Here is a 27,004-nt window from a genome sequence, read left to right as displayed (position 1 = left end):
ATAAAACGTACGTATTTTTGACCAGATATCCTCCATAATGAGTCCCCTGCTGCCTTATGGAGCAAATGGGCTAAAACTGGCCCATACTGCCAGATGTCCGAAGAGATAAAGGTATACACACTATAGATGGAGCAATTTAAGGACAACTCATGACTTTTGATAGAAACAAAAATGCCTAAATGACTAATATGTTAACAATATCAGAATAAAATGTTTGATTCTCTGTGCACAAACCACTTTATTTCCTTTCTTTAAAGCCAGAGAGCAGATTTAGCAATTCAAAGAAAGAATTACTCTGTTCTAAATTGTAAATGAGCAACACCTTAAAGGTTTTTCCTTCCATGCAGACAAAAAAAGAGGCACTAAAACATCATTTCCCTCCTGAAATAAAGGTACAGATAGTAATCTCAGCAGGAACGCACTGCTGACATCGTAACACTATCAAGTGACTGGCAGGAAAGTTAAATAATGTAGAGTTATTCACTAAGAACAACAGATTACAGGAAACAGAGGAAGCAAATGCTAACAGATCTACTCTTCTAAGATAAATATGTCACAATTAAGAGAACCAAAGAAAATCTCATGTTTTACACACTCAAGGAGAAGGAATCTAACACAAGCCAGTATTAACATAATCACATTGCTTGAAGTTAATTTCATGTTTAAGACTGCTTCCAATTAATCTATGGCTATATAGCTGAGGGCAGTACACTCAAGCATAGCAAGAAAAGCCCTGACCCAAAAACATTTGTGCATTTTCCATAAATATGAGAAATGAATTGACACCACTTACCTAAACAGAGTATTTATTGTTAAGACTACAAAATAAGAGCTCTGACCTGAGTTTAAGCAATGCTAGGTAGAAGTCTGTATACACACAACTGGAAGGTCAATCACTTCACATCAACCTTCATTTTTCAAAAAAAAAAAAAAAATAAAATCCATCCCACAAACTTCTGCTTTAAAGACATATATTTCTGCATATCTTTTTAAAGAAGCAAAAAAGCCAGAAAACATTCTTCCCAATAGCAATTTTGATAAACTTACTGCTTACGTTCTTTCTCATCCACCACTAGTTTATCCTTGCTATTGCTAACAACTAATCGAGCTAAACAGTAAACGGAATGCCTTTTTATTTGATTAGCTGGTTCTTAAACAATTCTGTAGTGGTCTACCAATATAGGCTAGGCAGAGACCAGAACAATATGAGATAAGCTACAGAAAAAGGAAACTCGAAAGCAAAGAAGGTCAACTTACTCACACCTACATTAAGCACAAGCGAAAGCCAAAGTAAACAGAAAGTACTGTAAATGTAGGCATGTGTAGTTCATACACAATCTACTTAACATAAGTAGTGCTGAAACAAGCCCAAGAATATATAATTTAGCAGCTACACACCAGTTATGTTATATAACACACTCTGGCCCATCTCTATGTACTGCTACTGTTTGTGCAGTCACTACCAAACCGATTCTGGTGGGGTTTTTTTTTGGTTCTTTTCTTTTTTTCCCCCTCCTTTCTTCAAACAACATTTTAAAGTTTGATTAATTTTCAAATCCAGTTCCTCATACTCCACACAATAATTCCTGTCCCATGCCTTAATAAAAACTTGCACTGTTCCAGGGACAGAGATGGCTACCTAGAAAGTGCAAAACATGTATATCCCTATGTGATACACTGTCAGACTGATTTTCAGTCTGTTTAATTGACTGAAAATAAGAGCAATTCATTAGAAACCAATCTTTGTTTTTAAAGTGAAAAGTCCCTTCAGAAGATATAACTCAGAGACGAGAGTAAGAACATGCCTAGGATCCTCCTCAGAGAGCAAAAAGCAAACTACACAAACTTGTGTGAGGAAACTTTCTTCCTAAAGGAGAAGGACTATAGAGCTCATGCCTATTGGCTTTAAAAATTTTTTGGCTTATAAACCTTGTGGCATGTTCATCCAGAAAATTACGCTCAACACTTGCTAAATCGAAACTGTTAAGAGACATCTGGGTTTACCGTAACAAAAAACGGTGAAAAAATTTTCATATCAAACGGATAAACAAGCTGATTCTCTTCTGCTACGCTGAAAAAAATTCAACTCTGAAGGTAACTATTAAACCGAGTGCCAGCTCATTTAAACTTGCTGGACATTATTGTTAATGTGAGCATTTGTGATAAGCGCTTCTCAGTCACTAAGGTATAACAAGTCATTAATGAAGCCTGTAGCACCTTTGGCACTAACAATCGCTTATGAAACGTAACAGAATACTTGACTGGTTGTCTCCTACACTACCTATCAGCTACCTTAGCTCAAGCATTTCTTCAGCCTTTAACATAGGCTGTCATAACGTAGGTCCCTAAACTTCAACTAGATGTACTAAACCCGGAGGCCACCGCCAATAAAGGTTAAGCAGTACTGCTCCCAACCAACCTGGAGCTGCTTAGTCACAATACCTGCCTCCAACATATGCACACCCCACTATACAAAAGTGTAAGTGACTTTAATTGGTTTACCTGCATACTAAGATACAGCTTAATGTTTACAGAGATGAGAAAGGCAAAAAATAACATCTGCTAATCCCTCATTTGTTTCTTCTGCGCCAAAATAATGTCTACATTAAAAAAACACTCCACTTACCAAGTGCACTTATAGCATCCTCAAAAAGATTTGATCGAGATGTATCACCTGTTGTACTGTAAGATGAAGACAAGTGCAACGGTAATTATAAAACTTTGGAAAACTTCCTGTTTTTCAAAACAGAAGAAGCAGCTGTAACCTGTAAGTGGCCCCTTTTGAAGAACCAACAACCCTTCTAAAGGGATGTTTCTCTTGGACTTACAGCGAGATCAGATTTTACAAACCTACAACGCTATCATTTTTAATACTTAAAGGCCAACACCCCCTCCTCGTATTTTGGCCACTGCCCATCTGTGCAGGGATTGCCATCTGCTTGCTTGAACGCTTTAAAGGGTGGCAGAATTAGATGGATTTTGAAAAGCACCCAGCCGTCTCTCTAACTGCTTCGCTGAAGTCAACGGTGTAACTCAGGCTGATTGCAGTGAGGACCTAAAGAGATCACGGCCAAGCGCTTTTTAAAAATCTCAGCATTGTACTTTCCCAGTACGGTAAGCTACTAGAGTATGCAATTATTCCCTTTCGTATTATCACAGCTGTTAGGTTATGGGATTGAAGGCTCATCTCCATAAATACAAAGGAGTACAGAGGGAGAATGGCAGGTAGAGGAACCTCAGTAACCTATTCAGAGCCAATAAAGCCCCTGCCGCAGCTCCTCCCAGGCCTGTCACAGGATGCCGATCAGCCCCATGGGCCTGAGATGACACCTCCCTCTGTACCCCGACAGGTCAACAGGAGACACTCCCTGGTTGCCCTAGAGGCTGCAGGGGTTACTGTCTTCAGGGCAAGGGGACTCATCATCAGACGTCAGGAAAAGCCTTTTGGGATTGTGAAAGACCTATTTATGGGATGTCTAGGGGAAGGACCAAAGGCAGGCAAAGACGAGCATCAATACGGACCGGGGGTGAAAAATATGGAAAATGGACGTGAAAATGGGATAAAAGCAGCCAGTCATGTGTAAACTGGTCAGTACATTTGTCTGGCCATGCTCTGCCTCGTCACCATAGTTAGTCCTGCCTTCTTATTAAACTTCCACTCCCAAATGTATTCCTAGGTCACGGGGCTCTCCCATCTGTGTGTATGAAAGTCTAAGTGCCAGCAACTGCGGAAGAAACCATGAGTCGTAGGAGCTATGAGTCTGCGGAGCCAACAACTACAGAGAGTGGACTGTGTGGAGGTCTAAGTGCCAACAACTGGAGAAGAGGCCCTGGGTCACAAAGGGCCCAGGCACCTGGGGTGCCAGCTACTGGAAAAACCTGAGTGCATGCAATGAACATGGATGTGAATGTCTGTGCTTGCATCAGAGCTAGTGAACGTTGAGCTGAACTAGCTGTTGAGAGGGCTAAAAGGAGGTATCAGACTGGCTTTAAGTCAGGGCCAGCTACTGGAGAGACCAGGGGCTCTGGGAGCTGCCTAGCGGAAGGACCAGGAGATCCAAGTCAGCTGCTGGAGAAACCGTAAGGTTGGGGGATCAGCTGTTGGTAAGGCCACAGGTCTGGAAGAGCTAGCAGAGAGTCCTGTTTGAGTGTGTGTGTCTATGCAAGAGGCAACCGGGAGACCAGGGGATCCAGGGGCCAGCTATGAGGTAGACTGAGTGTTTCAGGTCAGTTCCTGGATGGACCCATAGCACATGTGTTCATGACTGTGTGCAAGGGGAGGCTGAGTATTAGCAACCAGAGTGGGGCTGCAGGCCTTGTGTGGATGCACGCCCAGGTGCCAGGAACTGAGGACACCAGGGGACAACTACTGGAATAGATTATCTAAGTTCAGCTACTGACGGGATCCTCCCTCCTAATTTCTGTGCCTTAATTTGCTATACTCTGAAAAATCCCCTCCAAAAAGCTCGGACAATTCCAGTGGTAGGAGGTTTGGGATTTGTCTAGTAATTCCGTAAGTACTTGCATCAGTGTAAAAAGGGACAGAAATCCCTATTGCTTTTACCCCATTCGTTCCACTGAGAAGTAAAGATATTTAAACTGTCAGAACAACAGTGAATTGACTGTAGGCATTTGGATGCACTCGCTCCTCAACCCAGATAGCAGCAAACATGGTGAAGTCATCTAACTGCAATCTAAAAGTATTCGGGATATACTTTGACAGTACTGTCAAAGCTGGAACAAGTGAGTCAAAGCCAGTGATTTTATCAGATCTGCTCACTGGGAAGCAAAAGTTTTTTTAAAAAAAAAAAAAAAAAGAAAAGAAAAAGAAATTACACGTATTTATGGTCAGTCTTTTATCCAAGCCATTTTAAGCTGAATAATTGGAAGAGATATCAAGGCAAACAGAAAAAAACAGGAAGGGTAAGAATTTTCTTTTTTTTTTTTTTTCTTTTTTTTTTTTTTTTTTTTTTTACAATAAACATATATGATGCGAAATATTCTTCAGTAAAGAAGTTCCTGATACTGGTTCTATGATATCTAATTCTGTTCTCAGACAAGATGTGCTAGAGAGTGGAAGCGGATGACATCGCTGGTGCTGTTTGTATTTGCCTGGATGCTGTGTCTTCTGTCTGTGTTGATCTGCGTGGCTAGCCATGTATATGTGCATAGTGTGTGTGTGTGCATGCACGCACCTATTGGGAACGCATGTTCAACCTCAGCACTAGAAGAACCTGCGTTCAAGGAGCTGCAGCAGCTTCACATTTATTAGGCTACTGGAGCTGCCAACTCCTAACAATAGCAAAGGAAAGCATTAGATTCATCTGAATCAACTTGCAGTAGAGTCCGTTAAAATAAAAAAAACGGATAAAACATTTGCAGAGATGTATTTTTCATGTGAGAAGAAAATCTGTTCCCGCAAAAATACTTTGCCAGTATTTATCACTGCTAAGATTCACCACAACTGAAAAAGAGTAAAGGTGAAATAGGACACCAGCTTGCCTGGTCAAGGCCAGATAAATCTTCATGCGCCCTTGAAGCAGTAGTTACTTAATTTCTCAAGCAAATTAAAAAATAAACAGTACTTGATAAAAATCAAGGCAGGTGATACCAACAGTGTATTTGCCAGATAACTCCTTTGTTTTCTATTAGAATTAAATATTCACATTGCGACTCCTTTTCCTGAACTGCAATCTGTGCATAGAAAATCTGGAGAACACTGCTTCTGAATCAAAGATATAATTTAGTCTTTGAATTTACTGGACAAACCGAGCAGGGAAAGAAAGGGGTAAGGGGAGAAGCTATTCCATTGCTACCTGAAGCTTCATTTGTATTCCGTACTTTACTAAACTGAAAAAGAGATGTCAATTTCACAGAACAGCAAAATTAAATCAATCATTAAGGGTATTTAGTGTAAGAAATCAGCGCTGACATTTTAAGGCAACTGCAAGCTTTGTTTCCTTATCCCCATATCAAACCAACATTTGATGGTATTTAAATACAACCACTTCAAAAATTCATGTCTTGTGCAACAGCATTCATATAAATAACAAAAATAATTACAAACCGGTGTTTAAAAATGGAGACTTGATGCTATGCAGCACTTCGCAGGGCTTTCAATTACAGTGGACAATATTTTTATCCCATGCAATATTTGAGCAACTTTAAGCGAGTAACACAAGGCAAAGTACAACCAGGGACACAACTTCAAACTTGCACTTGATTTTCTTGATTGAGAACTGAGGTTAAACGCTATCCCAACTCCCACAGCCATTTACAGATGGGCCAAAGGACTGTTCATAATAAATAATCCTACAGCTTTAAGTTATTATATGATTAAAAGCAATATCATATCCTACTTTCTGGCAAAAAAGTTGATTCTGTAAAAATTCATTAATAGGGTGCACACTATAGATCTTTTCATTTTATGAAAAAAAACTGAAATGAATTTCTTTCAAGAAACTAAGATACTCTTACTGTAGTAAAGAACTTCTTAGCATGGTTCAAATCTAACCAGTATGATTCAAAACACAATCGGAGGACTATAAAGGTGGGAGGACACACCTATTTAAAGTCTGGAAGAGCTTCACAAACATGAGTTCACCATGCAGATGAGTATCCTCCATTTAAAAGAAAATGTGGGTCACAGTAATTCTGAAACGCCTAAAGAAAGCGATACACGACTTGTTACATTCAAATTCCCATTGCACAGGTTTAGTTCCAAAACCCACACTTCCCACAGGAAAAAGTGCAGGGTGAAGGGTGAGCTTATTATCTTCAGTAATGTTATACTCGAGCCAGAGACTGAAATTACAGTTAGGAGGGAAGAAAAGCTCCGTAGAACAGAAAAAAATGATCGGACTAACACTGCAATGGAAAATTCACCTTAAAACCAAAACCAGAAGAAACAGAAATTGACAGAAAATGCAGTTTGGGAGGCTCATTCATACCTGTCAGTTGATGATGGGCTGACAGCAGCTGGTGTTTCAGGTGTTTTTTCCGGTGGCTTCTCTTCTTTAGGAGTACTTACAGGTGCAGGATCACAAACAGCTGCAGTTGGCGCAGGAGTGGTTGGAACAAGCGCTGGCACAGGGGCAGCAGCAGGTGTTGGTGCCAGGACTGGTGTGGGAGCTGCAATTGTAGAGCCAGCAGTGGTCATAGCATTTGACTGTTGAGTTGCTGCTGGTGACTGTGTCAGTACAGCTGCCGCTTTGGGCTATAAGAGGACAAGAGGATTCAGACAATGCACAAAGCTTCTATAACGATACTTTCTATAATCAATACTTTGCTTATGCCTGCTAAGACCATTTATATTTTTGATACTGTGGCCTCAACATCAAGCTTAACAAAAATACTCGAAAGAATCTAAATCTATAATTTTTTTTTTTTTATGTTTAAAGTTTCAAGTCCTTCTTTGGACACCTAAGCATTCACATCATCTCAGTACAAAGTGAAATCTAGAAAGAAAATCGAAACATTTTTGGAATGAAACACTCTAAATTTCAAAAACAATCTTGCTTTATTAAAAGCGCCTTTTGTCAGACAAAACAAACAGTTGTCAAAAGACATCTGACACATGTAACAAGCATAAAGTTTTCTCGCCACTCAAATTTAGAAAAAGTTGATAAAGGTAGAAATCACATTTTGTTATGAATGCTCTTTAGTGGAAAATGAAATATTAAAAATTAAGGCTTTTTCACTTCTGCACTCTGCATATAAAGCACTACGTAACTTGCACTACGCATACTTGAGTTCTACATAGGACCTAAAAATTCCAGCAGAATCAAGGACTATCAAATCACCAGAACAAATTTAGATTTGCTAATACAAGCATGTAATTTTGATTTCAGCTTCACCATTAGAAACGTGAATGCTGCTTTGTACAGTACTAATGCTATTATACAGAAATTATGCTGTTCAGAATGTATATAACAACTTCTGCTTAAGGTATGGAATTAAGTATTTGAAAGCTATATCAGCATAGTCCCTTATCTATACATACCCTTACAGCTGAGTCACTTCTCTGCCTGAGCAATAAAAATAGCTACTTTAGAAAAATACTAGTTATTCAAAGTGAATCACTTTCAGACAGTATGTTTATCCAACCTAGGAAGAAAGTACTTCCTCCTTTTGTCTGAAAGGAAAGCAAAAAGGTTGAGAATGAGCAGTTTCCACCACAAGAACCACAACAGAGAAGATTAAGAAACATTTATAGAAAAGACTCAAATATGTATATAGTTCTGAGCATCATAAATGGTTAGTGGGTTTGCTTCTGTGACAGGGGCATGCGTTATCTGGACAACAGAGTTAAGAGAAGGAAAACTAAGCTTAAAGACTTAGCGTGCATAGCAATGCTTGCATTGCAGAAGGCTGACTTTAACGCAAAGAATGCCCCACTTTCTTTATTTCACACAGAGGTTCATAACACTGAAGAACTGTCTAACTCCTACACAAAGGCCAGCTATTGCATTTAAGCAAGTTTAAGTGACCTGTATTTTTTACGCTACAAGTAAAATCAAAGACATGCTCTGAAATCCCATCTGTTTCTGTTTGCTTCTACTCATAAAAGCCTCTTCTCCAGGCAAACGAGAGACTGCAACTCAGGAAGAGTTTGTTAACAGTTACGTTCAAAAAAAAAAAGAGAATCTAATGAGCCAACATCAGAAAAAAGCAAAGGGCAACTGAACTACACGTTCCCTTTGTCAGGAAGGGGACTTGTAATTGCAAAGTTAACCTCGCATCTCAAGACAGAGACGAAACCAGAATTCTATTTAGATCTGAAGGACCTAGGATGTCTACAAGACAAATGGCTTGTGTCCCTGGAAGCAATCCGGCGAGACAGTAATAGGAGAGATACTTCAAGCGTCACAGTTATTCTCTTTAAGAAGCCATAGCTGTCATTCAAAACTTATAGGTTTGTTGATTTGCATGTTTTCTTCCTCTACCGGTTCAAGCTGTTGAACTAGACACAAGGAACAGGGACATTAGTTTTGAAAAGCAACAGGGCCAGACTGGAGAAAGTTCCAAAAAGACGACTTCGTAAAAAAATCTAGGTTCCCTTGTTCCTTTCAAGAAAAACACTCGAAGAACAGACGCCAAAGGACTAAGCCAGAAACAGAAGAAACAGTATACTCAATGTCAACCACTGGTAATTATTTTCTCAAGTACAAACATACAGCACAGAAGAAAAAAAAAAAATCAACTTAGGGAAATTGATATTTCAACTCTATTCTCACAGGCATTCTACTGCTGATCAAAAGTTTGATATAATCAGTTTCCACTGGTTTTAAGGATATGCATATACAATCACTCATCACAACGAAAAAAAAAAAATGCATTTTCTTTTCAAAAATAAGGACCACTCACTTTTGTCACCATAACCACCACAAAGTTCTTCTCATCTATTTTGTATTCTTTAAGAGCCGTATCGTCATTAAGGATTTTACCTAGCAAATTAAACAGATTCAAATTAATAAGAAGTCATTTGCCAGATGATTAGATGATCCTGAGATTCATTCCCACAAAGTTCCAAAATACACAAAAACAAGCTTCATGCAGCCATACGAATATTAATAATACTAGAAAATGTATTTCAGCCATTAAGCTTTGGCAGTAGAGTTCTAAGTGACTTTCTTCCTATGACACCCATAGTATAAGTTGCTTGAAGGCAGTATCTTACCCCCAGTAAAAAATTTGTTGCCTTTCCGCAAGTGCTGAATGTGTTTCAAATCTTTTAAAACAGAAGTGTCAAATCCAGGGAAAGACTTATTGGACTTTTAAAATAGATTCAAGTAATGTAGAGGAAAAGTTTTAGGATACAGTAGGCTAAACTAAATAATTTATGCCTGCTTACACGCTCTAGACATGATGAGAAAAATCCTGCCTGCTTCATATTTCTTCACTCTCTTCTGTCAGCCCTTCAAATTTAGTAAATGATCTGGAGTTCCCTGCAACAGCATAAATTTACCTGCAGGAGACAAACTTGTGACTTTGCAGTTTTACTAATTTATATTTAACAGAAGGCTAAAGCGTTAGGAAAAGCTAGAACTGTTTCACACCCAGCTATCTTGGCAGAAGGATGAAAGAGAACGATCGGACAAAACCAGAAACCTTTGTTTGCTATACTACCACCTGTAACACTTATTAAGCAGAGATGGTATTGTAACAAAGTATATTTGCCAAATTTATACAAAAATTTAAAAATACATTAAACATAGGCTTTATATATATATGCGCACACACACACAATGAGCTGGCTTAGAGGCATTGCCACAAATCAGAGAGTTAAGTTCATTTCTCAGTTAGTTTTACAGCACCTGCTACTACTAAAGAATTTTCAGAAATCAAGTTACAGTTTTCACAGAGGAATTTTCTCAAGGCGTATCCAGGATCACTTCCCCATTTCAAGATTAAAATACACGTTCTCATAACCATTCTCGGCAGCAGTGGAATATACCATTTAAACGCAACCAGAAGGACACATCTTTGTCCCGCTGACTGCAAGGAAACGAAGCTATGCACACACATCACGGCACAGAGAACACAAATGAGGTGGCACTGCCTTACTCCCCATTGGTTCTACCGTGTTCCTGCCGCGCAAATACTCAAAAGCGTGTTATGTGTAGCGCAGTAGCACCTGTAGTGCATATGATACAGCATCTGACTCAAAACCTGCACAGGCTTATGTATACTAATCCGGTTTACAAGCACTTTGGGGAAGGACCTCATACAATGCATATACGCTGACATCCTACTTCCCTGGGACGTATCACTTTCAAGGTTCCTAGGTGCTATATTAATACCGACGACAACACAACAGATCCACATAATTGCTGATAAGCATAACTTTTTTTTTTTTTAAATAAACATTTTTAGTAAGCTTTTAATCAGTTTGACTTGGGATATCACACTCCGTTCCATCAAATCACGAAAATTCTCAGCCTTATTCTAAGTAAAGTAAAAAGGTCACCAATATGCTCTCGTTGTATCTTTTGCCCCCCTCACCCCCAAAATCCATCTTGGAGAAGCATCTCGAGTATGACAGAGTTATGGAAATATGAGAGAATCATTACTAAGAGTAGACTTCTATACTAAATCTTATTTCCTACATAGTCTACATGCTTGTAAGGATTATACAATGCTGAAGGCAAATTCTGGCTTTTGAAAATACAGAAAGTAAACTTGAGTGACATCACGTAATCTCACCCAACTCTTGATTTTTTTTAGTCACAAACACATAATCTTAAGGATATCATACAATGTACACTGCACAAAGCCTCTGCCTTGCTCATATCTCTTCTTTATAAAAGGGACTTCTACCTCCACGGTCTTGATGTGTATAGCCTTCCATCAAGTGTAAGGGGCATAAAATTTGTTATGAAATTTAATTCTGAGACGTTCCTAGAAACAAGGAGAGATAGTTCTGACTTTTTCTGCCACGAGTAGCTTCTCAGCTTACTAGAAGTGGAAAAACAATATTGTTTATAAAGCAGAAAACTGAGAAAGTAAAAAGACCACAAATAATTTCAAGTGCAGCTTGAGAGGAAAAAGTAGTAGGGTTAAAACAAAACAAAACAAAAAAAAGCCTCAGAGGGTAGGATTCCACCCTACTCTTGGGATAGAGTCTTTGAAATACAGAAATGAAGTGAGAATTTAAAGTCAGATGTGGGTATTCACGTCAGAATCGACCAGTCAGGTAGAAGTCAGTAAAGCAGACTGCCCTAGTACAAATGAAGTAATTCTACATCTTTACACTTCACCTGACATAGCCTGCTTTTCACTCACACATAACACATGTTTCTAATCTCAGAGCTTAGAAGTACGACAAGTACTTTTGTCTAGCAAGAGTTTGGGTGGTGATTTTATTTATCATGAAGTAAATCCAAAAGAAATAACCTGATTTTTAATTATCTGAGGCATATGGATGAATGCTTTGGATAAACACATGACAAAAGACAAGAGCTGACCAAAATCATGAAATCTGATCTTTGTAAATGTTGATTTCTTGTAACGATGGCTACTCCTATTTCCCCCACCATACACCACCCACAAATAAAGCTAGTGGTAGACCATGTTATGGGAACGAAGGTAAGAGAAACACACGTATTAAAATTTGAAAAACTCTGATTCAAAAGTAAAAGCTACCTTTGTCAATAAGATTTTTAATTTGTTTGCATTTTAGAGAAAATTTAACATTGGAATCAACGTCACAGAAAAAAAACAGGAAAAAATATTGTAGATTCAGATACAGTAGCTTCAGAACATCAGTTACCTGCATAGATTAGTTTTTGACCAGCTACTGGAAAAGCATCTTTCCCTCTTTCAGACTCAATCTTCTCTTTCAGTGCCTTCACCTAAAGCATAGAAATGGTCTTGTTAATTTAAAAAGAAAAAGCATTTTCACAATACAAACTTAAAATTAACTAGATTTTGTTCCAAGTTTTAACTATAAAATGCAGCATTTCAGTCATATCCCAATTATGTGGGGAACACTGGCTTGGCAAAGATGTCATTCTAGCAATTTCCTAGAACAATTTTTTTCCCTCCTCAAATAGTAATCTCATTAGATTCAGCAAAAGAGAGATTAATTTTGTCATGACAACTGTTAAGTACAAGTTTACAACACAACGAAAAGTAGAGAAATTTGAGCAGAAAATGCTTTTGTCTATTGACCCATTTCCCTACCATTCCTCTTCCGGATGCTCTGACACAACACTTTCAGATGTTAAATGGTAAATCTTTCCTATGTATCAAAAAGGTTAACCTTTCAGCCTAAATAAAATCTGTCATCCAGTTGCCATATGTCAATCACGCTTCCTGCCTTCACTTTGCTCTTCTCTACCTGATGCCAAAACCTTTGTGCTCAGTATCTTTTCACCTTTTCTTTGTTGTTTCCTTCTTCCTCTCCCTATTCCTCTCAGATTTTAATTTCACAGTTTCTTTTCCAGCCTTTTTACCAGGCTTATCCTTTCAAAGTCCGGAAGTTTTAGAACGAATGGATCAAACGGCCACGTTCACGAGGGAGCTGCATCTTTTTAGCAGTAACACGAAAAGGAGTCGTTCCGCCAGGCGTCGTTACTTGTCAAGGAGGCCCGCAGAAGCAAACCTCTTCCCTAGGCTTACATCTGATTCAGGTGATTAGACAACTAACTAGGACCCAGCAGGACTAGAGATGGCAATTAAACTACTATACGGATCCAGAACACAAAGTACAGTGTTGTCTATGGGACAAGACTGAAACAAGGAGTCAATTCTTTTTTTCTTAACAGCTGGAGCATTCTTATAGCTATATTCTCAGCTGTTGGTATTCTTACTTAGCAGGTTCTGGGAAAGCGTGCCTAAAAACTAGGAAACAGCCTGCAACTGACTGGTTGCATTTCTACAGTAAAGCTAACAGCAAAATGCTCCTGAAGTCTTCAGCAGGGGTAAAGATTTAACTTAATACTAATGATTTGCTGATAACATCACCATTTCTCATGCACTTACTTCAAAACAATTAGTTCTATCCCTGGATTTGAAAATCTAAAATTGCAATTCCTTCTCAACCAGTATTTAAGGTTGTTATTCATCTTACTACTCCAAGGTTTGCTTAGGCCACAGATACCTGATCAAGTAATTTTTATGAATTTTAAAGAATTAGATACATCAGACAACTCCAGGAAGTGCCCTGCTCCCAGTCAGGCAAATTAACCCCATTACTAGTCAGGGTTAAAAACTGTCATGTTTTGAAATCCCTACCATCCTTTAACACACGGTCTGCCTCTTTACACCTATCTGTACTTGTACTAATTACTCAGTGGTGATGCTTTAAAACTTCTCCTTTTATTCACGCTGTCCGTAACTTCTTCCACAAATATATAACAAATACTGTAACATGATCAGCAGATATAATCTATTTTGATGGAAAGAACTACGGCTTCTTTCACATCCACTGCACTCAGTCAAGCTATCATGCTCAGATGTCTATTAGCTTTTATCTTCTTCATCTTTTAGTGTTTCAGCTTTATTCTAGATTACACTCGTTCCCCACAAGAAACATAAACCAAAACCTGCTCTCACCAATAAAAAGTTCTAACAGCTAAATATTGCAGTTTAGATTAGGATAGACTAAACATACACACCAACTTCTGTGCAATAACAGGATCTGTGTAAAGGATTTCAGATATTTATTGTAGTAAAATACTGGTAGTAAAATTCCAATTGTCTGTTTGCCTTTGTTATCCACCTCTTGGACAGTGTTTCCCCCTACTGTGTCATCAGTGATGTACTGCAAGTGACCTGAGGCACTGCCTTTCTCCAAAACATTCTATATTAGTCCATGACAGACAGCGGGGAAGCACTTCCATCCTCCTGTTGCAGGAGGCTCTAGGTGTACTGTAGTCCTTTCCAGGTAAAGACAAACTGCAATTTACACTCAGAGGCCAGAGGAACTGAGAAAAACACACTAGCTACGAGAATGGTCGAATATCAGGCAGCATTCTGGTATCCCTTGCTCAGAGCTTGTACTGCAGTTCTAGCATATTTGGTACTGCTGTGCTCAAGGGTGGCATTACCTCATTTGAGCCTCAGTAGCCAACGACTAATCTGCAAACACCATATCATTTTTCCACTGTCCAGACAGGGATGTAGAAGGATGAATAGGTTGAAGCTGCAGCCCCCTTGACTTTTCCACAGTTCTTTGACAGGACCAGGTATGGGACCAAGTAAATCTCTGTTGCTTTGCTATTGTCAGTGCTCTGTTCAAGTTGTAAGCAGCACCGACTGAGGTGACATCTGCAGCAGTGGTACAATCGACTCTTCTTCTAAGAGGTCAGGCAGTTGAGACATGAAAGGAGTGCCCTTACATTTCTACAGCAGCAATGCCAAATTCTCACTGATGTCCTTGAGGGTCCTTACTGATTTCCTCAAAAAGTCAATACCCAAGACGCAAGGGGCGCTAGGTCCTGTTACAACTTCAAGGGGTCTCCAGCTTCCTGTAGTAAGAGCAAGGCCAGCTTCTGCTGGCTCATATTGAGTGGATGTCAGTGCTACCCTACATATGCTATTAATATAGTACTCCTGGAAGCAGGAGTACTACATATACTTCCCATTAGATTCCTACCCCTGAGTGCCCGCCCATCCTCAGAGCGGGCACTCAGTTCCACAAGATTACATACAGGTGCTATACGACATTTCAGCCTCACGGATATTCAGCAGACAGCATCATAACTGTAAAATCTCTGTTTCACAGTCCAAAAATGTCCTTTGGATCCCACTGCTGACACCATTTTTACCAGTGTCGTGATTTAGATCAGGATAAACTAAATGAGCACATTAATTATACAATAATTGGATCCACATGGAGCAGTTTGGGTGTTTATCATCTCTCTGAAAGGGTGATTAATGATGCAAAGAACATTACAAAGTCACAGAAAAGCAGATATCTCCACTTTCCCTTTCCTTACTGACGGGAGTGGTGGTGCCAGCGGTCAGGAGGAGCAGGGTGCCAAGAACAATCTTTCTGGTTACACAACCTTGCACTCAGACACCCCAGAGGTCCTTCGTGGCCAGGCATCCCTGAAAGCAGAGTTGTGTCATCCCCCTCATCAGACAGAGGTCAGAAGTGGATGAGTTTTATGATGGAGAGAGCATCATCCACACCATTTGATCTTCACCAGCTGGCAGAGTGCTCTGAGCTGTTGCTTGTTGACCAGCGTAGCGAGTCACCGAGCAACAGTAACTTTAGCTCTGCTGCCTTTACCAATTGTGTGTTTTTCATCACACCTGCCTAATTGTGGTTTATCTAACAGAAGCTACCTCCCTAACAACTACATAGCAACACACTGAAGGAGAATCTCTATGCCTCTGACTATGGCCTAACTACTTGAATAACGCCAGCTCAGTAGGCCAGGATGCGAATCAGTCCTTTCGACTTGAATGGCAGAGGCAAAGAACATGCAGAGCAATAATAAAGTTAAAATATTGAAGAATTCTACAAAGTCATATAAGCTAACAGAGCATGAATGCTAGACTAAACTATACCACCCAAAGAACTGATAGAATATTTTAGAATAAGCCAATAGAGCCAATCACGACTGACTTTTTACAGGAATTAAAAAAAATAAACAAACAAAAAACATGCAAAAGAGACAAGACCATAGTCTTCAACACTGGTCATCCGCATTCTCAGAACTTGTCATATACATCAATCAGCTTAAGAACAGATACTAACTTGAAACAAATCAATTCTCAGACACATTTCTTCAGCTGACAAATGGTTTACACACATCTAAATTAAACTTAAGGTTAACACAGTTCAAGTAACCTACAGTAGCTTGCTAAATAACAATACACACACACACACACACACACACTGCTATTTGCAAAAGCAAAGATGATTAACTTTACCCTCCCCTTTAAACAGACTTTCACTGTGGTCTAAAGCCAAATCGTTGCCCTTCAAACACATTTAATGTGTTCTTCTGACTGACAGTAACTTAACACATCATGAGCGTCAAATTACAAATCAAGAAATTCCGTAACGTTGTTCAATTTGTTCCAATAAAACTGAAGTACACAAAACATTCAAGTAACTTCCTTAAGGTACATTCCTAAACACGTATTTAACTGTTTTATACAGAAGAGCAATTTACATAAGGGAATGTCCATCACATGTCAAATGAATTCACTTTAACAGTCCTATTTATTCAGAACAGCAAATGAAGAACAAAAATCTGTTTAAGTCAACTCTTAACTCATAAAGCTCAATTCTACAAAATAATCAATTTGCTTCAGATGTAAGCATTCTGCTACTAGATGCAGAAGTTAAGAACACTCAGGCTAAAATTAGTTTTTGTAAACAGTAACTGTCTGTTCCGTCAGCTTTCACACTGCAAAACCTGAGAGACCAGACACACTTCACCTGTAGAGGATGTTCTAATTCTTAGAATAAAAAAGTATTAGGTAACATGTGATACGCTAAATTTACCAATAAACTCTTACTGACAGATAAATTTCCTCTTGCAGTTCTAGCAGGAGTGCCTGAAGACTTAACATCCACTAACAAGAATACAACCATGCTCTTAAATTAACCAGTGGGGGCGGGGGGGGGGGGGGGGGGGAGAGAGAGCGAGAAAGAGAACTCCATAATCCACCTAGGTTACAAATCAGACAAAGTGGTTCAAACTGCTTTATTTAGAGGTAAAAGCTCCATTTTCAAGGAAAGACAGAAGCATTCTCACTGCTCTTTGCAACAGTGGCAGCATCTTCCAGCTAACAGCATGATGAGCTGCTAAATACAGCAATATCTTAAATTTTGCCTCCAGCAAATTAGGTCTCCAAGTATGTAGAAGACCTCCCAGACATCAGCAACGCCATCAGTTCAGGGTTATTAAGTGGGAATTAACGTCTAGTAAGCAAGTCCAGCCAGCTGATCTGATGATTTTGGAAAGCAGTTCAACATACACAGCCATTCTCTGCATCCACAACATTGTAACATATTTTTCCTCAAAAAAAACCATGTATGCATAAACCAAACCTCCAGGCTACCTAGCTTAACTCCACCTAATCTAGGTTTAAAACGCATTTGAGTCTTAAGAGTCACATTTTCTTTTGTTTTAATAAATTTAGAGCAGAATAAAGAGAATATACATTATAGGACAACATCTTTTAAGGATGAGCATCAACTCACTTGTAAACACTTACCCTAAAGATTCAGAAACAGAACATGAACACCACAACGGCTCACTTACAAAATAAGCTGGTAGAATCTCTTCTGCCTTCTATAAATTAAGGTCTACAACTCTCCCTGTTATTCAGAGTTTATACTGAGTGCAGTCTGCTCAAGAAAAAGACGCCACACAACCTGGTTGGAGGAGCCACGGTTCAGCACTTCTTAAAAAAAACTGAGGTGTTCTAAATAAGCATCAGACCCTGGCAGGTCTGGTATCTAGACATATCAGACCTGAGTGACATTTAGACAGCTAGTTCCCCATAGCTGAGCATATTGAGCAAACTCCCTCCCTTCCCTCTCACACATCACTCTCCACTTCTTAGCTTATACAATATGCTAAAATAGGAAAGAAAAAAAAAGAGGAAACATATTGATACAAAGTCACATTTCTTGATTCCTAATAAAATAAGCAGGAAGCAGTACAATTCTGTCAGTTTTCAGGCTATGCAACACAATCAAGATAAACCTCTGAATTTCTGAAGATCCATAGATAAACCGGATACAGAACGGAAGTGCACCTCTTTTGGCATCAAGTCACATGTCCTCCTTTATCTCACAGTCTTTGCTACGTGTGGAACCTGAACCATCTTCATCTAACAACCAGTAAGTTTTTTTTTTTTTTTTTTTTGCTCTCACCCATCCTACTGCAAAGCTGCTTCTGATGTTAGAAGCCTTCTTATAATTTCCAGCCTCAATTAGTTCACAGATTGTTAACACTCATTTCTTCCTATGCCAGTGCTATATTTTAAGTACGAACAGCCTTTCTCCCTTGCATCGTATTTACCACTGTAAACATTTATACAGCACTACCAAATCCTCCTCTCAGCTTGTAAGCTAAGCTAGCCAGGCCCCTTTAGTTTCCTTTCATGTAGGAGTCAATATCCCCCCAGCACCTCTTTTCTCCACCTGTTCTAGTGGAAATCTATTCATGCTGGAGGCAGGTGGCTAACATGCATGTACTACAATAGCATCCCAACTCTGACTGGAAATTCCAGGATTGGAGAACTTCAAGGCTTCATCTTTTAGTGAATTCAAGTTGTGAAGCTATGTTGCTCATTTAACAGCCGCTTCCAAAAGATGGCCTCCAAATCAAGACACCCAAGTCAAATCTTAAACTTTATATTCTTTAATTGTATCATGTTTCCCTAACAGTACCAAAAAAATAGAAGGAAATCGTAACTGATTTAGCTTCAGCGCTGATAAGGAAGGGAACGGTAGCTGACTTAGCTTCAGCTTAGCACAAGTTTGACTCTTGCTCTGCGTAAGTGCCCAAAGTAGATGAAGCCTGCAGGCCTCAATCCCAGCCGTCAATGAACTCGAAAAACATTGCTGAGGATGTAACATTGCCAAGGACGTAACTGCAAAACCGATTGAAATCAGCTAATAAAGATACAAAACTAGCTAACGAGGATACAAAGCAGAATGCAGGAGATGAGATGGGATGCACCTGGGTTGTGGCTGACCTTCGAGAAGATAAGGGACTACGGGAAAAAAGGACATGGCAGCCAGCCTGGGATGAAGGCCAAGACCAGATAGAAGCAGAGAGACACCAATCAGAAGGAGAGAGACCACTGACTCAGTAAAGAAGACTGGAGGAGACCTTAACTGGCAGGCAGGGAAATAAAACCAAAAAGGGTATAATTACCCCCACAATTTCTTTGTTTGGGGTCCCTTCCCAGAGGCACGCAGCTCAAGCTGCTACCATGCCGTACCATCATTTAAATAAATAATTAATTTTGCTGCTTACATGGGCGTGAGACTCTGCTCCTCAGAAACTGTTCCCATAGCAGTACTCAAAATCATAAAATTCTTGCCAAATTATTAATAAAAAAAATGATGAAAAGATAGATCCCAAGACTAACATATAAAGACCTTTACTACTAATCCACCTATACTTCAACTGTTTTTTCCTTTTATTTGAGCAACTCCCAGTGGAGTTTTGAAATCCATGTTACAATTACTCTATCAATCCCCAACCCTTTTATAATAGTCTGTCAGTTTTCTCCCAGCATTTCGGGAGGGGAAAAAAAAGTAATCTTTCAGGTAAAGCTTTCAGTCCAAAACATGCAAGGTTTCAGTCCAAAGGGCTTTGCTCTCCTCCCCCTCCCTGACTGAGGGCAGGGTGACGCAGAGGATAACAGACTACACTTTGGCTCAGAATTTACGTTTAACATTCCAAAGTTTTCACTCCCATTGCCCTTGAAAACATGTTTCCCATATATTACACTACCATGTAGACACTGCTTGAAATCAGCCTTGGACAGTGCATTTATATCTAACAACAAACCGACGGACGAAGAAAAACTGACTAATGCAACAGTACTATCCTTAACCCAATTCCACGGTATTTTGCAAATCACTGATGTCCAGTACTTGCCTCATATAAATAAGTGCTTTACAGTAGTTTTGTTGATAAGAACACATTTGATTCTAGCTACTTCTACATATAATAAAAGCAGATTTTGTTGGAACAAACCTACATGCACAATGCCTTATATTACCTTCCAAATTGGGACACTCCATTTTTAACCAGGAAACCCCTGACAGTTGAATTAACAGATTATTATCCTACTTCAGGTCCCAAAGGCATAACAAATAGAATAATTAAGAATAATTAACCACCACCAAAGAAGAAAAGTCCTGTGAATCCAGTCGGGTTTACTAGCTTAACAAGCAGTTACCCGGATTTAACACTCCATGGAAAAAGGCATTTAAAAAAATTATCCTCGTATTTTAAAAAACAGACGTCTATCAGACAGTAGAAAGCATTCAAAAACTTCTGTATTTACAGTCTATGTTTACTATGCTGAAGTTTGTATACAAAGATAGAAGCAGCACGGCCTAGGAAGTAGATAAGTTGTCTAAAATTTGCAATGTACAAATCTAAATTTAGCTTTGACATTTACCCCAGAGCAACTACCTCTGCCTTTCTAATTTCCTCTCCCAAACTGAGCTCATCTAGGTAGGTGAAGTTTATCAGTTAGTAATTGCTATTATGCATTGCCCAGAGAGCAACAAAAGGAATTTCTGATCTCAAAGCTGGCCTCTAGGCACTTCTATCCCACACTTCCAAATGGATCTCAGCACTGCTTTTTTAAAGACAGAAACAGTAGGGTCAGTTTTCTGAAGCTAAATGGTGGCTGAAAGGGCTGCACACATGAGATTTGTAGTAATATGTGAACAGATACATAGATTTCAACACAAAGTAGACCTTTACGTAGCAGAGGAGAAGGAAAAAAAAAAAAAAAAAAGCAGTTGTCTGCACATTTCAAGTACAGCAGAAGCTTCTGATAGCTCTTAGTACTCTCTCAGAGCCCACAACAGCTTGTCCTAAGGAAAGAGCTTGCACTCTAAGTGGCGGCTCTTGCGTAGCAGTGTTTAGGACTGTTTTGAAACCTTGCAGTACCTTTAAATAGACAGTTTTTAATTGCAAGGATACTCCTCACAAACTACTTCAACGAGAGGGTGAAAGCAGTATTGTGGTTTCAAATAGGAGCAGAATTGACAAGACATTTCAAGTCGCTGTAAAGAGATACTTTTCAAAAATATTTTTTCTAATATTGAGCATCTACAAACAAGTTAGAAGGGAAATGCAAAGCTTACTTAGACATGCTGTAACAGTCTTCATCTAGGGTACCAGATTAAAAAAAAAAGATAGAAAAAAAAGCTTTGAGGCTCAGACCTTGAAGTGATGGATGAGGGAAGATAAGCATTTTAGCCCCATTTCTCTTGGTTTCCTTGACTTTACCATGTCTCAGATCAAAACAGAAGGAATGACAGAGAAAGGGACAGTAGAGTCAGTTAGTCTTTATACCTCTTCATACCACACTTCTACCCAATATGTCTATAGCAGCCACAAGCCCCTTCCTCTCCTTTCTATGGCCATTTATGCTACTTGCAGAGCAGCATGCAAAAATCAGGAGAGCCTGCAACGCCTCTTGTCTAGATGAGATTTGCTGTGCTTCAGCACATCCTCTAAGGTGAAAAGTGATTAGACTCTACTCAAGCTGAGTACGCTGCCTGGAAGAGTGACCAAAGAAACAAAAGTTTCTTGGTCGGAGAAGACACTGGCAGCCACATCCTATAGTCCTGTAAGTTTATACAGCCCTGTGAATTTTACTTTAAAAAGTATTTTGCTATGTTTCAGAAATACAACAAAAACACATTTCAAAGGCTTGATGGTAAATTACGTTCTTGTATGCAAGAGGGCAGTAAAGAAACTGTAGAACACAACATGATCAGCTGGTGATACTGTTCTTCAACTCATACCTACCTTTGTTCCTCTCCAGTTCCCCTAAATTCCAAAAGGAACAACTTTTAACATGTTCTGCTTTCCATAAAAGGGACAGATTTCTTTGACTACCAATTATAACTGCAAAATAGACTTTAGGTGTAAGGCACAGAACACGTACAGAACAATCTGTTAGCACACAAAACCCACCTATCTGGCCTCTCAGTTTACTGGTCACCTTCTGTACTATGCCAAGAAAGTTGAGATTGTTGAGAAATATAGCACATAATATTGATCAATTATTAAAGCACATCAAAGGTAAATTTTTTCTTGATGACAGCTAAAATGGATAAGAACATTACAAAACAAGGTAGTTGCAAACTTATGTTCCCTTAACCTTTCCTTCATTAAGTTTTACGGAATATGCATCATCCTTCCCAAAGTTCTCTGGAAACTAGTATTAGAACACTCAACTGAACTTAAGGGAAATGTTCCTGAAGATGTGAAAACTGAGATCTTCTTCAGTCAAGAAGTAAAGCAACTTCTCTGGCTTGAAAATTCCAAATTTAACCAAGACACAGGAAGGTTTAAAAAAAAAAAAAAAAAAAAAAAAGGACTAGCTACAGAAAGAAAGTATTTGCAGGAAAAAAAAAAAGAGACAGTAAGATAAATGTGATTAATCAGAGAACAAAACTTACAAATTCTAGTCTGTAAAGAAAATCTAACATATAAGTAAAAAATTGCAATGACACTTTATTCTAGTAGTCTCTGAAGCTACCACTTTTGCAGAGTCATCTATCAAAACCTCAGGCAGCAAGTACAAGCCCTGTAAAATCACAGCTTTGCTGAGCATGCACCTGCATACACTCACAAACAAAATCCGAGAAGACAGAAGAGCAACACGACAATCTTCTAGAACAGGAGCAAGACAGTTAGTGTAAAACGAAAGAGGCACTGAAAGAAAAATATCAGGACTTAAGGACATGGAAAGACATCTCTAGCCTAGAAGCATATTTTTGGATTTTGACCAGGATCATGAGGGTACTTCTCCTCTAACCACTGAGAATACAAACTCTCAGGGAAATATAAAAATAATCCTCTTATCAGAAACGGCTGCTGCATTAACCAATACTGAAGCACATGCTGGGGGAGGTAACTAGCGTTAAGTGCACATTTCCTTGTAAGTTAAAAGCCTCATAAGGTCAGACTCTAGCGTTTTTGAACACAGCAACATTCTCTGGCTACTATAGAACTGTTTCGAAAGCTAATTCTTCTCACAAATGTAGGAAAGTAAAACTAAAATATCAATTGTTTTTATATCAGTTACATATCATTATGACAAAACATTTTAACTTATCTTATAAGATATATCTAATGCTCCTGAAAATCTATTAAGTAATACGGAGAATTGTGTTAACGTTTAAGCTTCAGCTAACGCTATTAGATCAGAAGCCCACAGTTCACTTACGATAGCCTTAAGAAATATGAACTATCAAGAGACAGATTTTATAACAACCCATCACTTGTTCCCAGGTGCCTTTCCTTGCCCTAGATAGAAACAGGAATAGAAAAAAAACATGCTTAAAAAAAAACCAAAAACATTCACACATACAGCTTCTCTACACTCCTCTTTTTTTTGTTTAAAGTAGATGCTTTAGTTTAACTCTCAAAATATCAAATAAATACAAAGAGATGAAACCAATCAAATCTTTTCATGGGTTCTCACATAGTACTCTAGCCACTCAGATAACAGTTTCAGTTTAACCTTATCTAATTCCAGAATTTGCCACTGAAAATAAAAGGTTCTCCAAAGAGAATTTAAAGCAACTTGTTTCTTTTTCACAGAACCACCCCACGTACATATTAAAGAGTATTTCCCTCATATGTACTGCTTTCTTGTTGCTACGTGACCAAGACATTTTTAAACCCCCTACATGTCAGAAAATACGCATTCTTTGCTAGAACAGTTTCTTCCCCTCAAAAAACCTCTTTAAGAGCTGTGACCTTTTTTTTTTTTTTTTTTGAAGTATACTTATTTTAACTGGAAAACCCAAACATATGCCACTCCTCGCTCTTTCTTTATTACATACCCTTTGGATCCTGCTTCATTTTCTAATTGTTTTTCCTGGAACCCATCCCCCAGATATTTTGTGCAACTTGCATCAGTATCTAGTCCAAAATCCTCAATTTAAAAAACACAAGCTTCCAGCACCAAAGGGAGATTACATGCACATCCAAAAATCCCAGGACACTCGTTTAACAATGAACTTAACATATATAAGGATACACTAGAACATATAAAAGTCTAAATTTCCCTAACAAAGCTTCCTGTTGACACTTAAAACTCGCCCAGGAAAAGCCTGGACCTTTTAAACACTGTAGCAGAACACTGAAATATGAAATTCACATTGAAACATGAAAACTACACAAAGTGGAAACTGTCAAAGGACCACTGACATCCTGAACATTCCTTGCAATTCCCTCCACTGGGAAAATCAGGATATTTAGGTTAACAGCATAGGGAAACTGAAAAAGAAATAGAATATACTTATTTAAGGCTGTTATTTCACTTTACAAGTTAAGAACATTTGCCAAGATTAGAACTTTTTAGAAGTGTATTTCACGTCTACATACTGGTAACTGCAACAGAAGTACCAGATTTAGAAGCCTACAGTGTTACACTCAGACAAGAGCTGCAGCTACCCAGGTGTGCATTAGTTTCAGAGAGTGCTTGTCTCTTGCTTCTAACACACAGCTTAACACATTTACTCTTTCAAAGGCAGTCAAAAAAGAGGAGGGTGAACTTCTGTTCCTAAGTAAATGCTTTGGTTTATCCTGGACAAGTCTGAACGCCTTATCAAGCGCTGAAGCGCTCCGCTCAGAATACTGGAATCATTACAACTGACAAACCCATCTTCTCTACAGAGCATAAAGAGTGCAGCATTGATTCCTAAACACCCCAGAAGTTTTTCCCCCAAGATTAACAAACCAACCACGTTTGGAAAAAAAAAAAAAAAAAAATCTGTTAATGAACCTTGCTTCTCAGACAATGGGGCCTCAGGCCACCTCAATTCCTTTTTAATAACAGTCAAAACATATTAGTCTTCACCTACAACTGTCATAAACACAGACTTTGTTTTTCAAGTCTAACATTTATTCAGTAAAAACACTCAGCAGGCCAATATTTTAAAATACAACTAAGTACAACCTTAAGTCACACTAGCATTAAAAGCATGTTCTGAATCAATCACCTGATAAAGGAGAAAAAAATAGTAGTCTTCATGTAAAAGCTGTAACAGAATTTATGCCTACTTAATTATAATGAAGTGTTTTGCTTCATACTCTCACTGGAAAACACATTTAAATATTTTCCTTAAAGCTAATAACAGTTTTCAGTAACAAGCATGAACTGCTGTTAAAAATACTACTTTGCGCTGTAATATTAAGTCTGTTTAAAATCAATTCATGCTGAGAATAAGGGAAGAAAGTGCTAGAAACAGAAGCCAATTTTAGAGCAACAAGTTTCCCGGGCCTATCACAACTAGATCATTTTCGGCCTTGTCACAGTATAGGGCACAGCTCCAAGTAAACAAGCCTACCTCTAGCAGTGAACCACACAAGCACGGTGCAAGGTCTAAAAGCAGTGCCTCCTGAGCTCCCAGAAACAAGAATATTTGCGTTCAAGATGTTAGAAATTTAACGAACCAGCGCACTTAGGTACAGTTAGTTCTTCTCAAAATCAGGCTAACTAGGAACATCCCAGCAAAGTTGTGAAATGCTTGGTTAACAGGGTACGGTTGAAAGCGTCTGCCAACAGTTCAAACAGACCTTTCAACGGACGGCTCAACAAAATTTTCTTTCCTTGCTTTTTTTACTACGTCGCATTAAGTTCTGCGAGCTCTTTCCAACTTTCTCTACGAGAATTTTTTGCCCTTAACTTTCCAGTCGCTCCTCTGAGCAGATTTAAGCACGTTTTTTCACAGCCCCCCCCCCCCCCCCCCGTGCCTCGAGAGCTACTTAGGCAAGGCCTCATCCCCCACCCCGAACGCAAGGCGCCCCGCAGACCCCACCGCTAACCGCCGCACTACGCTCCCGCAGGACACCCCTTTGTCCCGCTGCCGCCCAAAACGCTGCCGCCAGCGCACTTAATCGCGGCAGAGCCCGTTTTCAAATTTCCCATAATCCAACTTCCAGCATTTTGCTGTCTCATAAGCCGGCCGAGCTGGCAAACACCCTCTCAGCCTGCTCCTCCTCGCTTGTGCTTCCCGGGACGACCATTATCCAAGCGAGGAAACGCTAAAAGACAAGGGGCAGCTTCCTCCGTTAATAAATAAAGAAGCGGACAAGGGACCGAGGCGCTAAAGCCCTTGACGGCTGGCAGCACCCGCTGCCGCTGGGCATCCGCGGCCGAGGCGCTCCCCAGCAGACGTTAACCGCCCTCCCGACCCGGGGCAGGGGGGGAGGAGGGAAGGCCGGGCCGGGCCCCTCCCGGCCTCCCGCCGCCGCCGGGACGCCCACGGCAGCACAACGGCCCGGTCCTGTCTCGGTCCGGCCCGGCCTCCCGCCAGGCCGCTTCCCGCCGCGGCGGGACCCGGCCGAGAGGCCTCCCGCCGCCGCGGGCAGGGCCGAAGCGGGGCGGCCCCGGGAGGGAGGGGGAGGGAAGTGGGGGGAGGACACGGCGCGCCGCCGCCGCCGGGCCCGCACCGTCTCCTCGGGGTCGATGTCGATGCGGAAGGTCTGCTGCTGCAGCGTCTTCAGCGTGATCTGCATGGCGCCGGCCGCCGGGCCGCCCGCGGCGCTCGCTGCCGCCGCGCGTCCCCGGAGCGGCGCGGCGCGGCGCGGGGCAAGCAGGCGGGCGGGGGGAGCCGAGCGCGCTTGCGCGAAGGCGGAGGGGGGGCGGGGGCCGCGAGCGCGTGGGGAGCGCGGCGCGCGTGCGCGGCAAAGGCAGCGCGCCGCCCAGCCAGGGCGGCAGGCGGCCGGGGTCTAACCGCCGCCGCCGCCAGCGATGTCGTCACCGCCACCCCTCCACCCCCACCGCGCCGCCTAAGGAGCGGGCGCCGCCG

At 40.2% G+C, this 27,004-nt stretch overlaps 1 protein-coding gene across 2 annotated transcripts in view; it reads right to left on the bottom strand.

Moving 5' to 3' along the window:
• Nucleotides 1–26,795, bottom strand: part of RAD23B (RAD23 homolog B, nucleotide excision repair protein) — a 40,833-nt gene extending 14,038 nt beyond the window's left edge. Inside the window, exons 1-5 of one of the 2 annotated variants that reach the window (XM_068928313.1) lie at nt 26,646–26,795; nt 12,272–12,353; nt 9,367–9,446; nt 6,951–7,216; nt 2,627–2,682 (exon numbers count right to left, since the gene is read on the bottom strand). In XM_068928313.1, the coding sequence (XP_068784414.1) occupies nt 2,627–2,682; nt 6,951–7,216; nt 9,367–9,446; nt 12,272–12,353; nt 26,646–26,711 (550 nt within the window). In that variant the 5' untranslated portion in view covers nt 26,712–26,795. The remainder of the gene's footprint in view (nt 1–2,626; nt 2,683–6,950; nt 7,217–9,366; nt 9,447–12,271; nt 12,354–26,645) is intronic. The other variant, XM_068928314.1, reaches the window with a different exon arrangement.
• Nucleotides 26,796–27,004: the final 209 nt, after the last annotated feature.

This window comes from Struthio camelus, chromosome Z, assembly GCF_040807025.1.
Source record: "Struthio camelus isolate bStrCam1 chromosome Z, bStrCam1.hap1, whole genome shotgun sequence".
Taxonomy (NCBI): Eukaryota; Metazoa; Chordata; class Aves; order Struthioniformes; family Struthionidae; genus Struthio; species Struthio camelus.
Note: the sequence above shows the minus strand (reverse complement) of the source record. Positions and strands in the feature narration are given on the sequence as shown.